Genomic DNA, 17320 nt, shown 5'->3' on the forward strand with positions numbered 1-17320 from the left:
TAAGAAAAGAGCATATGACTTTCATTTCTAAGAAAAAAGGATTAGAGAAAGCCATTAACAACTGGAGTGACACCAGCCTTTAGGGAGAGGATCCATCTCCATGCTCTTGTACAAGAGAAATTGTAGCAATACAGACTTGCAGTCCAGTTCATTCTCTCCTTCTCAAATTTGTCTTTTGCTGACAATCAAAGGACAACACCCTGTATAAAAATCTATTCCCATGTGGAGCTGCATAACCATCATCTGACAGTTTTACTATAAAAAGTGCTCAATCTCTGGGAGGACTGAATCACTGCACATATGATTACATGGAAATGTAGGGGATTCTGAGAAAACAGGTATTGTCTGTAGGATTAAACTACAGTCGAGCGTTAATGAAGTACTGTAATTATTGCAGTTTTGCTGGGGAAGATCCATATTTATTACTTTAGACCGAAAAAGGGTAAGGTTTAGATATCATCCACATTTTGCCTTATAATGCAAAATAGGAGTTTAATCACGTTTACAATATAAATGTAATATATTCTAAAAATTACTCCAAGCAAAACTGATACCTGGGCTAGATTTACTAAATAAATGCTCCCGAATTTCCATGTAACCTGCATCTAAACATGGAGTCATTTTCTAGCTTTATATTTACAGGGTGTTGCAAAAGCATTTTCTTTTCTGAGCTGTCAGTTTAGGATCGACATATCTTGGTAGGTTAGCAGTTGTGCCATATGGATTGAACTGTGTTCTTTGAGATTTTCAGAGCTTAGCTTATTTTTTTTTTAAACTCACTTTGCCACAAATGTCTGATTCTGAAACTCTAAGGCCTTCACAAGATTGATGTAGTTATACTGAGGATGAATGATCTACAGTTGTACTCTATATACTATTGTAGAGATGGGCAAATTTTTCAAAAATTCGATTCAACCAGGTTCCCTGAATTTTTCGAAAAAATTTGATTCGACCTGGATCATGACGAAAAAACAGGTATTTCTTGGCTGCAGAGAGCCTGTAGGGTATTGTAGAAAATTGTGCCATGCTCAAATCTGCATAGGGAGCATGGTTTGGTCTTCAAACAGTGCTGTGTTTTAGTATGACACACACATGACAGCCGTCGCTCTTAGAATCGCTTCACTCTTCAATTCCATGTGCACCTACAGAGGCCAACTTCCCCAAATAAGTGAAGCAGGAACGCAGCCTGACAAGGTAACGTCTGTCAGTCGAAAGGACTGAGCTGAGGGCCAAGATCCCACTATAACATCAAAGAGTGCACTCTTTTTACACTGACATCAGATGATTCCATAGATTACGACAGAACCTGTTCTGTTAAACGCGGATACATGTAGAAACCCCCCAAAAGAGTGGATAGGGTGTCGGCAGTAATTTTGCACTTGCATCACTGATCATTTTGCCCTTCTTTTCTGCTTTCAATCAGTCAATAATCCATCATCAGCATTGCTAAAGCCAAAAACAAACAGGAGTGGATCCAAAACAGAGATGACCAGTGAATGGGATACTTGCATGTCCTCTGTGTTCTGTATCCACTCCTGCTTTTGGCTATAAATCCTGAGACCTTTCATTCCTTCTGACAGATGGAATTTTATTTTGTGCCCCTGGATAGAAGTAATATAGGGGGATTTGGGATATGCAGAATGTTCCAAATTGTCCTACCAATGCATGACACAGGAATCCATACAGCATATATAATAAAGTTTCATGAGCCATCTAGTAACCTGCACTGAGACTTACATGTTGGGGGAGATTTATTACACTGTATAAATGAAAAACTGTCTTTGTTGCACAAGTAATCACAGTAAAGCTTTCATATCCTTAGGTGAAAAAAAGAAAGCTGCTTTTTAATTGGTTGCTATGGGCAACAGAATCCATTTATCTCTTTAGAAAGTTTCCCAAATCTGCCCCAATATATCAGTATTTTCAGGCACATTCTTTTAAAGAAATGGCAATGGAAAAAATCACTTACTCAAAGACTTTGTGCAAATAGTCTTACAAGTATAGAAAGCACCTGGGGAAACAAAGCCAGTCTATGGCTACATGATGCATATAAACCTTCTTGTCCTAGGTAATCCATCAGATAAACCAGATCTAGGCAATGTTCTGATATCCTAAGTCAAAGAAAAATGAGATATGTCCTGCTGTATAGTTTACTGCCATAGAAACAAATAAGACTCTATTCAACCATTTCAATAGCTCTCTGGTGTTTCAGATCAAAGATCTATTAGAGTGCTACATAAAAGACAGTACTTTTCTTGTAGTATACTACATTAACTGAGCTGTAATTGATTCCAATCAAGGTTGTTCTATTTTGTTAGATTTATACTTACACACACAAATGGATACAGCATTGCAGTAAAAACTGTCTTCTCAAGATTGATAAATCAATAGATCCTTCCCGAATACAAGTATAGTACTGACTTTATGTAGGAAAGGACTAAAATTCACTTGCTATTAAAGATATCAATACCTCCATAACATCCTTGTGTTATACCGTGTACATAACAATATAAGTGAGCAACACATAGGCAACTAATTATAAGGCAGCCAAGTGTTAAATTGTACAGTGTGTAATGAAAATATCCTACTCATGGGGGGAGGGGCATTTATCAAGGTTTGTAAGGGCATTCAAGTCATGAAAAAGTAGCAATTTGTGGAATGGCCTGGAATTGCAACTTTTATACTCATTATGCCACTTCCATGCCATGTCGGCAGGATAGGGTGTGGAGCAAGTTTTGGTGGGATGCACAGCGGGCCAGGCCAGGGGTGCCCTAAACCAGAGTACTAACTATAGTCAGCGGCAATTCCTGGCACTGGTTATAACAAAAATTTACACTTAGTAGAGCCTGAAGTATACCAAACGTAATGCGCTGGGCAGGGTGGCACATCAAGATGTCTACTCTAGAATAATTCTCATTACCTCCTTAAAAAGACTGAGATATAACCTGATCATTTTGGAGTATATCTATTTGTAAATAAAACTTGTGCTAATACTTGTGCTAAATTTTGAGAACTTGACACATTTTACTAATATTTGTATTGTCAAGTTGGTCCTTTCTTCATTCGGACAGTCAGCCATTACAGGATCACATGCAAGTTTTTATAAATAAAGCACTTAGGGCTCTTTAACAGGTCAATTTCAACAATTGAAACTTATTTCTCACGTCAGTTGTAATTACCAACCTGAATGCCAATTAGCTGAACTGAACTCATTGGGGGAAATTTATCATATGCTGACCCTGACAAGACAATTCTATGCCAGTTCTGGCCTGGCGTAGAATTGTGCTATACTCTGAACAGGTGCAGGATATAGCTTGTAAGTGCCCTGCACTAGCCTTATCCACTGCATGTCAAACCACCTTTATGTCTTTTCATGCCCACGTGGGGTGAAGTTGGTGTAAATGGGGGACCAATTTTCACTGACTGCACTCACTCTTTGTACCTAGTACCAATTTTCTAGCATAGGAAAGATACATATTTTAGTGTACTGTGTTTGCTACTATATTTTGTCTGACCACTTGCAAAAAGTAAAGTGTCAATAGCACTAAGTGCAGTAAACCAAACTTCTCAATTCATTACTACCTACAGTAAGAGTCCTAGGGGTTAAATGTGTTTCATGCACCATATTTATCATGGTTTAAATCTATAGAATAAAGATAATATATTATTTTTATGGTAAGGTGTATAGCCCCAAAAAATACAAACTGAAAATTCAAGATTTTATTTTCCTCTATACATTCAAGAGTTAATAAAATCTCATCAATAACCCACTAAAATTAAGTGTTTGTAAAGTGCTTCTAATTTTGCAGAAAATAAGCCCTTATATGTCCAAGTTGCCAAAAAAATTATGGTTGTATAGCCAATAAAAAGTGACAATGAAAATTTTCTCAGAATGCCGCAGCTTCCCTTCAATGCCCTGGCATGTGCCCATACAGCAGTTTTCCACCACAAATTGGGTTTTGGCGTACTTGGGAGAATTTGGCTATCAATAACTTTGTGGCATTTTATCCACTTATAATGTGTACAGTTTATGAAAAACACATTCATTTAGCCCACAAAAAAAAATACATTTGAAAATTGCATCCTATATAGTTTTAACCCCTGTAAAACAATTAAAGGGTTAACAAACTTCATAAAAGTTGTTTTACATATGTTAAGGGGTGTAGTTTCTATAACGAGTGCCACGTACAAAGTGTCACGAGAAAGTTTCAAAATCACTGGCATATGTTAAAGCATTACGAAGTTATAGCCACTTATAGTGACATATGGATTTGAAAAAATGGATTGTGTCAGGAAGGTGAAAAGTGGCTTCGGCGGCAAGGGGTTAAGTGATACTAAGTAAAAGTAGCCCCTTTAAAAAGACGTATACTTGCAAGATTTGTCCTGGAGTCAAAATGTAATGTCAAAACTCAAGCACTGTAGAATTAAAACTTGTATAAAGTGTAAAAGTGGCTAATATAACTCTATCATGTTTTATAAAAAAGACCAGCAAGAATAATTCAGAATTCACAAGTTATGTTATCAAAAAAAATAACTTCATCTTCCCGTGAGGGAACAATCTCTAACAGGGTCATTGACTCACCACTCTGCATTATGCTGGACATTTACATTACATAAACATTGGCATAAGCTAAATAATTGCTAGTGATTTACTTCCTTTATGACCTTCTTGTACCTGAAGAATGTACTTTTCATCATATTGATGGTAATTACTGCTAATGAAGGAAGGAAATTGCTTTGTTGAAACAACCTACATACATTATTAGCAATATTAGATACTTAGTGATTAACAGTCTAAAAACTATTGAAAAGTATTATTTCTATGCACTGAACTCTGATAAGACTTAGCAGGTAATTTAACTTCTTTCTTTGTGTTCTAAAAGGACATGTGGGGGGCTCCTCCAACAGTCCATGGATTAACATGTAAATTGGAATAATTTCACATGCTTTAAATGTTCAAAATTTTGTACAGTAACCTCTTTTTGGAAAATTCATAAATATTTTTATTTTCTTTTTTTAATTTATTTATTTGTTACTACTAAGGGTGAGGTCACACGTTGCGTTTTGATTGCTTTTTGAAACCTATTACCTCTGAGTAATTACATTACTGTTAACATTTGTGTTTACAAAACGCAATATAAATGTGACATTAACACATGTGTTAACATCACATTTACAATGCGTTTTGTAAAGGCAAATGTTAACAGTAAAGTTATAAGGTAAATCACCTGTCCTCAGCTGTTGTAATAGGTTTCAGAACTCAACGTGTGACCGCACCTTAACACCACGTTTGAACGCAGCCTCATCTGTCGTCATCTCCCTAGGGTGTGACTAGATTACTTAAAAATGCAGGACACAATTGCGTTCTCCGCAAAAATGTTCAAAGGTACTACGTCACTTAGGTAGGATTTGCCCGGATGTGGCGCTCTTACAGGAAACCCATTTGGAGGAATGCGACTATTTCCGCCTCCAAAAGTACTGGGTAGGACAGATGTTTGGGTCACCCTCCCAACAGGGGAAAGCAGGGGTACTGATATTGCTACACAAAAATTTCACGGGGAAACTGGTGCACGCACAGCATGACAAAGAGGGAAGATGGATCTCGATTCAAATCGAATTTCAAAATGAAACTTGGTCAAATTATAGTGTGTATGGGCCAAATGACAGAAACAAAACCTTCTTGACACAACTTGCAATAGTACTTCTAAAAGATCAATGCGCCCTAAAGATAGTAGGAGGGGATTTAAACACAGTAATGAGGCCAGTTGAAGACCAAAAGCAGCAGAGCAGACCCCAAAATACAGCAGCACATTCTAGTCAAACGGCAGAGCAGTTATAACCTGAATTAGTGACTCAAACAGGGCTAAAAGATATGTGGAGAATACTTCACCCAGACGAGAGGGAATTCACTCACTACCCACACCCACATCTAAGCTGGTCGTGTATAGACTACCTACTCCTATCGGATGGGGCATGCCAAAGATTACTCTCTTCTGAAATAGGGGAAATGATAATATCAGATCATGCCCCAGTGCAGATTGACTCGCATGACGTACAGCCCAGGGGCACTGATATATTATGGCGCTTTCCAGCCTTTCTAACAAAAGATGATGCCTTTACAGAAATCTTAGAGGGGTGGTGGATGGAGCAGGACAACGACAATAGTGTACACAAAGAGGACCCAGCCCAATATTTGACCTCAGCTAAAACAGTGATCAGGGGTAGGCTTATGGCCTATGTAGCCAACTTAAAATAGAAGACTGAGCAGCAATATATGAAAGCTAGTGAACTGTTAAGGGAAACATATACACATTACTTAAAGAATCAAAACCCAGATGTGAAGGCGGCTTGGGATCAAGAAAGGTCAGACTACGATCTCTGGCTAGACAAGAAGGAAGTGATACACCGTCAGGCTTTTGAATCGGTGTTGTTCCGCCATGGCAATAAGTCAGGCCGCCTACTGGCGAGGCTGGCAAAAGGTAGATTCACACCTGCACATATACAGGCGTTGCGCACCAGTAGGGGGGGCGTAGCCTCCACTCCTAAGGAGGTGAATAAGAACTTTAAGGACTATTTTGAAACATTGTACAAGGACGGGGTACAAGGAATAGAGGGTGGCCCACTTTTCCTATCTCAAGTCACACTCCCCAAACTTACACAGACGCAGCTAGAAGCCCTCAATGGAGAAATAACAATAGAGGAAGTGAGTAGGGCTATTAGCGAACTGAAGAACGGCAAGGCCCCGGGCCCTGACGGCTACACAGCAGAGTTCTATAAAGCCCTGAAAAAACAAATAACTCCTGTGCCGACCACGTATTTCAACACCTTGCTGCAGGGAGGCGAAATCCCCAGACATTCGAAAACGGCTTACATAAAATTACTGCCAAAAGAAGGAAAAGATCCCTTAAACCCAGGGTCATACCGCCCGATTTCTCTAATAGACCAAGACATAAAGCTGATCTCTAAAATCATGGCGGCGAGGCTGTCACACTATATGCCCCACCTGATAGGAGACTTGCAAGTGGGCTTCATAAAGGGGAGAGCGGCGTTAACAAACATATGGAAAGTATTGACAGTCTTAGACAGAATAAAGTACAGTCCACAACCGGGGAAACATCCAGCAATCCTAGTACTGGACGCAGAAAAAGTGTTTGATAACATCAGATGGCCCTGGTTGTGGACTGTGCTTGAGAGGTTTGGAATATCGGGGAAATTCTGCACGTTGCTAAGAAGTCTATATGATTCTCCCACGGCCCGGATATGTACGGGAGGATTTCTTTCCACCCATTTCGAGTTACAGAAAAAGACACGACAAGGGTGTCCGCTATCACCCCTCCTATTCGACCTTGCTCTAGAACCTTTAGCAAGATCCTTAGAGGATTCAACAATATACAGGGGCATTGGAGTGGGAGATAAGGAAGTTAAATTGGCTCTATTTGCCAATGATATTATTCTTTTTCTTTCCAATCCGATACTTCACCTCGAAAAGGTCTTAGCCCATGTTTCGGAGTTTGGAAAATTTGCAGGATTTAGCATAAATGCCTCAAAAAGTGAATTATTAGAAATTATGCCAAGCAGCCCGACCGACACATGGCCAAGCACCCTACCAATACAACGAGTAATATCTAATATAACATACTTAGGGATTCCGGTGGGCCGAATGCCAGAATCCATATATCCTCTAAATTACCCCCATCTCATAAGAAAGATGATCAGAGAGCTTGAGAGATGGCAACATCTCCCATTGACGATGATAGGGAGATGTCACTTAATTAAGATGATAACTTTCCCCAGAATGTTATACCAGTTGCAAACCATACCTGTGTTGCTAAAGAACTTCATCTGAAGATGGGAAAAGATCACGGATAGCGGCAAAGAAATTAATTCTGCGGAAAATAGAAGTAGGGGTCAATTTACCAAACTTGAGAGGCTATAACTTGGCAAGCCTATTTAGACATGTAATAGACTGGATTCACGACACATCCAAATATTCTAATACAGCGCTGGAAAGGGCACTAGCAGCACCACATGATATAGTGACACTGATGCATCGTAACTACTCCAAATGGCTCCCAATTGCAAGACAGTCAATAGTACTATAGGACACGTTGATAGTCTGGAAGGAGGTGAGGAAATTATATAATTTGCCATATCAAATTTCTAAACACATGCCGCTCTGGAAACACAGAGATTTCACACCGGGGAAAGAAAGCACATTATATAACCCCTGGAAAGCAAATTCGATAAAAAAAGGGGGTGACCTGTTACATGATACTGAGCCACGATGGAGTACAGAGGCAGAACTTCAGAGAAAATACTCATTAACAGGGTGTGTGACATTTATATTCAAGCATATGCAAAACTTTCTGCGCTCAAAGATACAGGATATAACGGGAGAGGCCTCGGAAACCTCATTCCACTCCTAACTAGGATCAGCACAGAGCATCCGAAATATATCGGTACCTTACAGTAACATAAAGGATGCCATGCTCAAAGGGGTAAAAGCCAAAGTGGGTAGATGCTGGGCTCGCAAATTCCCAGAATGGGACGCACAAACGGGGATAGAAAAGGGGTGAGCACAGATAAAAAAGTGCATTCTGAGTGAACAATGGAGGGAGACGTATTTTAGGATAATAAACCACGCTTATTTCAGTTTCAAGCTCCCGAGGATGCAGGCAAAGCCAGACAGGTTAATCGGATGCCTGAAATGCTTGATCCCAAACACAGACGTATGGCATGGACTTTGGGCCTGCTCTAATATCCAAGACTTCTGTAACCAAATCAGAGACCACATACAAGATAAATGTAAAATTAGGTTACCCTTAGACCCACTGCTTCTCATTTTTCATGACATAGAAGGGGACGGGAGTCGGGAACAAGAGTTGAGAGTTAGCACAGATTTACACGCATTCATATTATCAGCAAAGCGAGTAATTATGAATCACTGGATAAAACAGTCCACGCCATCTGTTACAGAAGTTGTAGCTCAAATGAAATACTTAGTGCGACTGGATAGATTAGAGACAATGAGACACAAGGAAAAGCAGATAAAGAGTTTCTTCCGGAAGTGGAAGACTTTCATTTCTACGCACATGAATAGGTCAGAAATAGTATAATTGGTGACTCGTTTCAAGCTGACAACATGCTACAATATGGGAGTACTAAAGAACTCTCTGGGAGCCCTCAAAATCTGATAAATGCAGAAAGCATGTTATTGGACAGGAGGAGATCGTAGCTTGAAACAAGAACGTAAAACGCTAGTCAACACGTCCCCCAGGGACTTGGACAGTGTGTCAAACGAAACGAAAAGAGGAACAACGTAACACCCTTCCTCCCATGCACTATTTAGTATTAATAAGCAAAATCCTGTTTCATTATACGCTTATGAGATATAAGTTGTACATGTTTGAACAGATAACTGTATAAACACTGTTGATGTCGCTTTATCATACCAACCCTACCTGTAGCAAACAGGCTTGTTTTTTATTTGTTGTTAACTACATGTTGAAAACTTTATAAAATGTGTTTAAAAGAAAAATGCAGGACACAGCCTCAAAGCCCAAATTATCAGTAGTGTCCACTCCTGCATATAACCCCATCATGTGGCTTGTGTCCATGTGGATTTGAGATATTTGCAACAAAAACTCTCAAAAAGAAGCCAAAATTTGCGCCTGCCAGGACATGAAAAACTGAACATGTATCACAAGAAAAAAGACAGGATCATACATAAGGTACAAAAAAGAGCTGCCAAATGTCTCAAAAGTTCACCAAAGAAGAAAAAAACTATGATACATGCCCCCCCCATGTGTCATCAGTATGTTATTCGTTTCTGACCAATATGTTGACCAAAATGCTGTTTGCTTCAGTTATCCATTTTTCCATAAGTTTTAAATAGAGATAGACCAATCCCAATAAATAAGCAAATAGTGTACATAAGGAATATTTTGCCTTCAGATAACCAATAATCACTTTACTTTATACATAATCACAAAGGTCTTTTGGATGTGTAATTTTACATTTAAACAAATTGGTCCAGTGTTAGACTTTTAACTATGTCAGCTTGGAACATATAACAAACCACCAACTGTTTTCAATTTGAAGAAAATTACTGCTTAGAACTGATAAGTGGGGTCAGCAAAAATAAAACTTTATTACAGCAATAACGTAGGCACATTTTTTAAAATCCAGCAGATTATTAAAGCACTGTGAGTGAGTTGACTACATAGAAATAAAAAAGTCACTTAACCAGAAAAAAATCATATAAAATAAGCACTTTTTCAATACCGTGTATAATTGTAAAAACTGAAAAAATTCATTCTGTTGAATTTCAGACACACATCAGAGAAAGGATTGTGTATCTACTTGTCAAAGCTTTAGACCTGGTGTACATGAAATGGGATACGGCTTTTAAAGGGAACTTGTCACCAGATTTTCACTAATAACCCAATAACTGGTTCTCAAAGCACTATGCTTACTCTTACCTACACTGTCATTGGTTGAAAAATGCATAATTCCCATCCCCAGAAAATGAACTTTGCAAGACTACCTGGCACCTGCCAGAAAGAGCAGCAAGTCACAAAGGGCATGTGTTATTCATATAAGTAACTGTGTGATTCCAGAATACCCCTTATTTGGCAGAGCACAGCAGAGGGTGATGTTAGACGAAGGGAGGCGGGAATGAGGGAGATGCCAGAGACACACATCAACTCAAACGAAGAACACACATGCCTTGTGACTCATTGCTCCTTCTGATAGGGTGCCAGGTAGGCTTACAAAGTTCATTTTCTGAAAAGAGGAAGCTTAGATTTTTCAGCTGAAGACAGTGTGGGTATTAGTTAGTACAGTTCTATGAGAACCTTTTATTAGATTTATTAGTGAAAATCTGATCACAGATTCCAACAATGATAGAAATCACTTTTATGTGATAATATTAAGCACTGGCTTTTGAGGTTCATTACAATTAATGTTTATTGTGGCTCTTTAAATTTTTATAGGGGGGCACTTATTATCTTGAATAAATTATCATAAATTATACAAATAGGAATTTCAAGATCCTGTACAATGTGGTAGAGATCTGTTTTTATCATTTTATTACATTCATCAAATGTTTACCATCCAGAGTTGTATATTATAACATTACATCTTTGTTTTATTTTGTTGCAGTATAAAATTTTACCTTTAGAGTAAATCTTTATTTATAGAAGGTAGAGATAATCTTATGCTACAAGAAGGTGGAAACTCTAGGTTATTTTTTCCAAAACTAGTCCTACCAATGAAATGATCAACAGGTAAAATAAAGATATCATTATCATATGGTTAACAATATCCAACAATAACAATCAAGTGGATTCAATTCTTAATGTAATTAGTGAAATCATTTACCTTGAGACAATCATCTTGTTTGGAAAGGTCTTCACAGTCTTTTTTATTCAGATATGAGGAGTTGAGCAGCAGATCCACCTCAGCAATAGACTGCAGGAGACGTGCAATCTCTGCCAGGTATGTAGAAGGCACATTAGAGGCATCCACTTTCATTCCTTCAATCATTGAGCGGGTGCTTTCTTCGTGAACAGTTTGCTGGTATGGATATATAACAAGTTTTTTTTATCTTAGTACATTTTCCAAAAATATAAATATAAATAAATAGTATAATTAAAGGTATCTTTTATAAAATATGCAATGTAATGTAAATGTTAATCAAACTAATATTTTGTCAGTATCTCTTATAATTTTAATGGCTAAAGTATTTTGAATATGAAATTGATTTTGCCATAAGGGTTTGACAACAACCTCCAAGACACATCCCCGTGAATGTTAAATTGGTTGTCCAGTTTTGGTAAAGACATTTTATTGTTTCAATCATACTTTTCGTAGCACGGGTTTCTAGAACCCTGCTTGCTTTTCTTCTATAGTAAAATTCATTGTTTGACCATGGTCATGTGATGTCACAAAGGTGCACAGCAGGATATATCACATTGAAGTAATTAGAGCTCATTTTGAGATCACATTACCATGGACAGATTTCTATCCACTAGGAGTAAACATTGAAGCTTCCTATAGAATGACAGCAGGCACATATTTAGAAACCATAAGTAATTAATATAGAATGTGTATGGGCACATTGTATAACTTCTTATTATGTAAACAATAACATTAATTTGCTGTAATTAAACCACCACTTTAAGACATCAATGCAACTTTGAAATTCAATAATGCCGTTGTAGTCATTCAATGTATTGTTTTTTGCCTAGTGTGTCCTCAGCTGCAAAATTTTATGTCTGCTTTGTTGTGATTTTGCTGTATGGCATAAATTCAGTATAACTCACATTATGACTGTAGATGCAGGTTTTATATTTTAGACGTGCTCAGTGTTTTCTATAAAACACATGAATTTATAGAAATAAACACCTTTGTTGTATAAACAATAAAAAGTTCTCAAAAGCAATTAACACTTGTAGGAATAAAACACAACACTGTAGATAAATAATACTCAAGTAACCAAGCAACCACATACTTTTTAACTTCCCCATGGTCAAACCATATTTCATTTATAAAATTTATCTAAATTAGATTTTGACATATCATAACATATCTATTCAGCCATGTATCGGCTGAATAGCCGTCCCAGAACTGTTTAAACTATTACAGTTCTGGCACGGCTGTTCAGCTGGCAGAGGGAACGTCTTTTCATTATATTTCTTTATAATTCCGGGACTCCCATCCTCTGCTCTGTGTGCAGCCCATGGCCTTCTAAAGGATTTTATTATGGGTAGCGATCTGAACTTTGCCTCAATCCTTATTATAAATATTAATTTTGGGGTCACTATATGGTTTTAATCATGATCACTCTCATCATATACTTACTATATCAAATGACTGGGAGCAAGAAACTGTGGATGGCATGAAAGAAATGAATCCAAGCAGTCCCTATTTAGGCTTAATAGCAGTAAAGTTTTATTATGCCTAAGTGCATGTGATGTTTTGACTACAAGGTCTTTATCAAGCATGAAAGCAGCTGGATTTGAAGGAGAGTAAGGTAATTGGGTAAAGAAGGCAAAAAAGATGATCCTTCGGCACCAGCAGTAAAATTTAAATGTTTATAAACATTTAAATTTTACTACTGGTGCTGAAGGATCATCTTTTTTGCCTTCATTCCATACTTGGGACCGAACCAAGCTCCTTATTTCCTGAGTGGACACAGCACTATTCCCATGGAGCAGCACTACCGAGCGGGTGAGCATACATATCATTCCTTTTTTCTTCAGGGTAATTGGGTCATTGATTCCAGCATAGTAGCGTATGGGCATGTCTCATTTGTGCCACATATGTGTCTATACCCTACTGCAATGAGAATAACTACCTAATCACCTTACTATTCTATTTGATATCACATGTTTGATAAAGATCTTGCAGTCGAAAATTCACATGTACTTTTAGCAGCAATAAAACTTCCCTTCTTTTGAGCTTAATACGGATTGCTTGGATATACTGTGTATATGCGACAGTGGGTCAGATCCCTTGAAAGGCACCCAACATACAAAGGAGTGTGATACAAGAAGTTTTTGGTTATTAGAAACTATGGACGGTGAGGAATCTTCTGTTTAGTACATTTAGTACATTTGTTTGCATGCTCTATTACATTGTTATTACATTTAGAGTGTACTTCTGCATTCTTTCTTTTTTTAATACAATAATAGAGTATCAAGTACACAATCTTCATTTAAAGGGCACCTACCACCACAAATCTACCTATAAAGGTAGATTGGGTGGTAGGTGGATCAATGGGACGTGAGGATAGCCCTTTTAAGGGCTAATCCTCACATCCCCACACTTTTTTGATAACTTTTATTACACATATATTCAAATTTACTTATGCGGCTACTAGGGCGTGGAGTAGCCGCATCTGAGGTTACACGAGGCGGCTACTCCACGCCCCGGTAGCCACTTTACCCCTCCTACTCACCCATCTTCGGTGCGCAGCTCCGCGTAGCTGCGCGCCCTCGTCTGGTGATCCTGCCGTTTGCGCATGCGCAGAAGAGCAGGCCTGCGCCTGCGCGGTCACTGCTCCGAAACAGGCACGGGCCTGCTCTTCTGCGCATGCAGAAGTAGCCGCATAAGTAAATTTGAATATATGTGTAATAAAAGTTATCAAAAAAGTGTGGGGACGTGAGGATTAGCCCTTAAAAGGGCTATCCTCACGTCCCTTTGATCCACCTACCACCCAATCTACCTTTATAGGTAGATTTGTGGTGGTAGGTTTCCTTTAAGAGAAATTATAATAAGCCTGCTACCTGCTGTCAATGTATTAGTTTGTATGTCTCTATTAATCTTAGAAATTGAATTGCCTTATTAATAACAAAAATGAACTAAGTAATTTGCTAAAAAGTTGAGCTAACCATGATTTTAGTGATTCTTTTCAACATATCCCCTCAATGAATGCAAAGAAATATATCTGTATATGTAAAGATGTTGGTGTATAATTACAATTTAAAATATGTCTAAAATTGACATGCTAAAATCTTGAGTAATTGTGACACAGAAATAAGAAGAACTCATTTTAATTCATTTCTATATATAATATATTCTCTGAATGATAGCTTCCTAAATGAAGCGTTATATTTATAACTAAAAAAAAAATTATGATTCAAGGTTCATTTCTAAACTGTTACTAACTTGCTTAGTTTTAAAGGAAACTGGTCACAAACAAGCTTTGGGTATCTGCACCATAGCCAATGATAAACTAAGGAGCACAAGAGCATTTAAAGTACTAAAGGGCCCACTTGAATGCTAACCCAAGGCCATTAAATCTTTATATTTCAAAAAACGCTTTTATGGGAAACCTGTCAGTAGTTTTTTATACACTAATCTAGTTGTTAGGCACTCTCCACTCAGGTCCTTTCCTGTACCGGGCACTCCACTGCCCTAGGTGCTAATGCCAACACAGCAGCCAGCATCAGAAGCTTGAGCAGTGCAGCAGAAAGGAGAATCGGAGCCTGGGGAGGTGAGCATCCACAGTTATTTGCCTGCTTTTGAGGTTTCCAGTACTGGTGTCTGCTTTGGAGTCTACAGTTTTATACATCTGCTCTGAGGGTCCCCACTATTATATGCAGGGCCGGATTAAGGGTGGTGGGGGTCCTTCCAATAATGTTTTTGGAAGTATATAGCCAGCCAGCCCCTGTAAACAGTGCATTGCCGATTTCCTCCAGTGATAGCAGCTGTGTCTCACTGACATAGCTGACATCCTAGACCCCTATGTGTGATGCTGAGCATCACACACAGAGACAGTCAGCGACTCAGCTAAGCTGAGTCGCTGACCGTGGGAACTGGTGGGGGCCCCTTTAAAAGTTATATGTCTGCTCCGGGGGTCTTCAGTTTTATAGCTTGCTCCTGGATTATACAGTTTTATAGGTGTGCTTTGGGGGTCTTCAATAATCTACGTCTGTTCTGGGGTTCTCATGTATTATAGGTATGCTCTGTGAGTCTGCTCCAGGAATGATCTTCATAATTATTATTGTCTTGTGTGTGCATTGTATTTGTAGTCTGCTCTGGTTCTTTATTAGTTTTTGTACAAATGCAGTATTTGTTTTAAGGGGTAGCATGTGAGGTGTACTATGGTTGTAGGTACATCCAGTGTTCTTTTTACTAGTGTAGCCCTTTGAAGTTAAGCAGTATGACAATGCAGTCCTCAACCTGAAAAGAGGAATTCACCATCCGCCCCCCCCCCAATCACCCAGCATTTGAGGTAAGTTTAAAGGGAGGTTTCCTTTTAACATTTTTTTAATGAACTCAAAATGTGCAGTCTTTTTTCAGACCTTAATTTCTAAAATTACAAAATAAGCCTCATTAATTGTTCTATCCATTGGACTACCACCAGCATAACATCAAGACAGCGGAGAACATAAGCTCAGCAAGACTTTTTGCTAAGATTCCTTGCCTTTGCGTAACATTTCTCAGCTTTGAACATTGTGGCCCCTAATCATAATATGCAATTACTACTTATGCCACCTTACTGTTCATATAGGCTGCTGCTGTAACAGTCTGAACTGGAGATTTGACATTCTGGTGTAGGGGTTATTTTGAGACTGATTGCAGCCACATTCTCAATACAGCCAGGAGTTCATGACAACCTTCAAATTGGTATTCTCACCAGGGCATTCCCTTTTAAGTTAATTCTCCTGCCATATACATTAAATAAAACATACCCATGTGAGGATAATTACCCGGAAATGTAGCCATATTGTCCTTTAGAAACAAGAAACCTGTCCTTTGATACAACCATTTCTGCACTTTGGCAAAACCAATTTGTTTCTTTGCATGATCACTTCGGCAGTGGTGGTCATATCCACGGCATCTGTTCTCCTTTTGTATGGGCCCATATGACTAAATTTTTGAGGATTGATATATATATATATATATATATATATATATATATATATATATATATGGCTTATGAATTAAATTAAATGTCTGTGCCCAGATGAGAATAACCCTTTAACCACTGCCTGCAGGATTACAGCAGTTCTGTCAGAAATTTAAGCATATTTTAAAGCATTATAGCATCCATTCAAAAGCCTTTCAGAAATCAGCAAAAGAGTAACAAACACCATTTGTGCTCATTAAATCAGTTTTCTTCTGTGCAGGCTTAGTGTGTGGTTTTTAGTTCTCACTGAGCTTCTGACTGAAGACTTAGTAGCTGTGACTAAGCTCTTCCTCACTCTATCTACCAATTATAGAACATCCAAGTAATCTGACACCTTAGTTGCCTTCTGTCCAACTTTCTAGCCAGATGGAATTCAGAAGGCTGTTCATTTCACAAGACGGGGGAAGCATGAGAGGACAAATGGAGAAAGAGACTTTTAGCTGTTTGTGTCTGTTAGTGTTTATAATATGTGCATGATAGGATATAGAGTATATAGAGTAACATAGAATTTCATCTACAATGCAAGTCAATGTAATGATCAAGTTGTGTTAAGAATTAAAGGGGTGGTCGACTATCATCATATAATCGATAGTGTTTGTATAAGGAAAAATTATATATAATATACTTTCTGTATCAATTCCTCATGGTATTCTAGATCTCAGCTTGCTGTCCTTCTAAAGAAACATTCTATTTTACTTCCAGAGGATAGAAATCTGTTAATGGTTATGTGATGGACACTCATTTGCACCGGCCGTTATTATCATGTGGGTCTGATTACTCTCTATGATGAAAATGGCTCCTGCACCTGCCTGTCCATTACATGATAATGGACAGATGACTGGAAGTAAACATAGAAACTTTCTACAGAAGCACAGCAAGCAGAGATCTAGAAAACTATGA

The 17320-nt window shown here is 38.2% G+C and overlaps 1 protein-coding gene across 14 annotated transcripts in view; it reads right to left on the minus strand.

Moving 5' to 3' along the window:
* DMD (dystrophin) overlaps positions 1 to 17320 on the minus strand; it is a 1566296-nt gene that overhangs the window by 827170 nt on the left and 721806 nt on the right. For all 14 annotated transcript variants that reach the window (XR_011853162.1, XR_011853161.1, XM_072135922.1 and 11 more), the window contains one exon: positions 11383 to 11577. Coding sequence is in view for 12 of the 14 variants with exons in the window: in XM_072135922.1 (XP_071992023.1) it covers positions 11383 to 11577 (195 nt within the window). In the remaining 2 variants the exon portion in view is untranslated. The remainder of the gene's footprint in view (positions 1 to 11382; positions 11578 to 17320) is intronic.

This window comes from Engystomops pustulosus, chromosome 2 (assembly GCF_040894005.1).
Source record: "Engystomops pustulosus chromosome 2, aEngPut4.maternal, whole genome shotgun sequence".
Classification (NCBI taxonomy): Eukaryota; Metazoa; Chordata; class Amphibia; order Anura; family Leptodactylidae; genus Engystomops; species Engystomops pustulosus.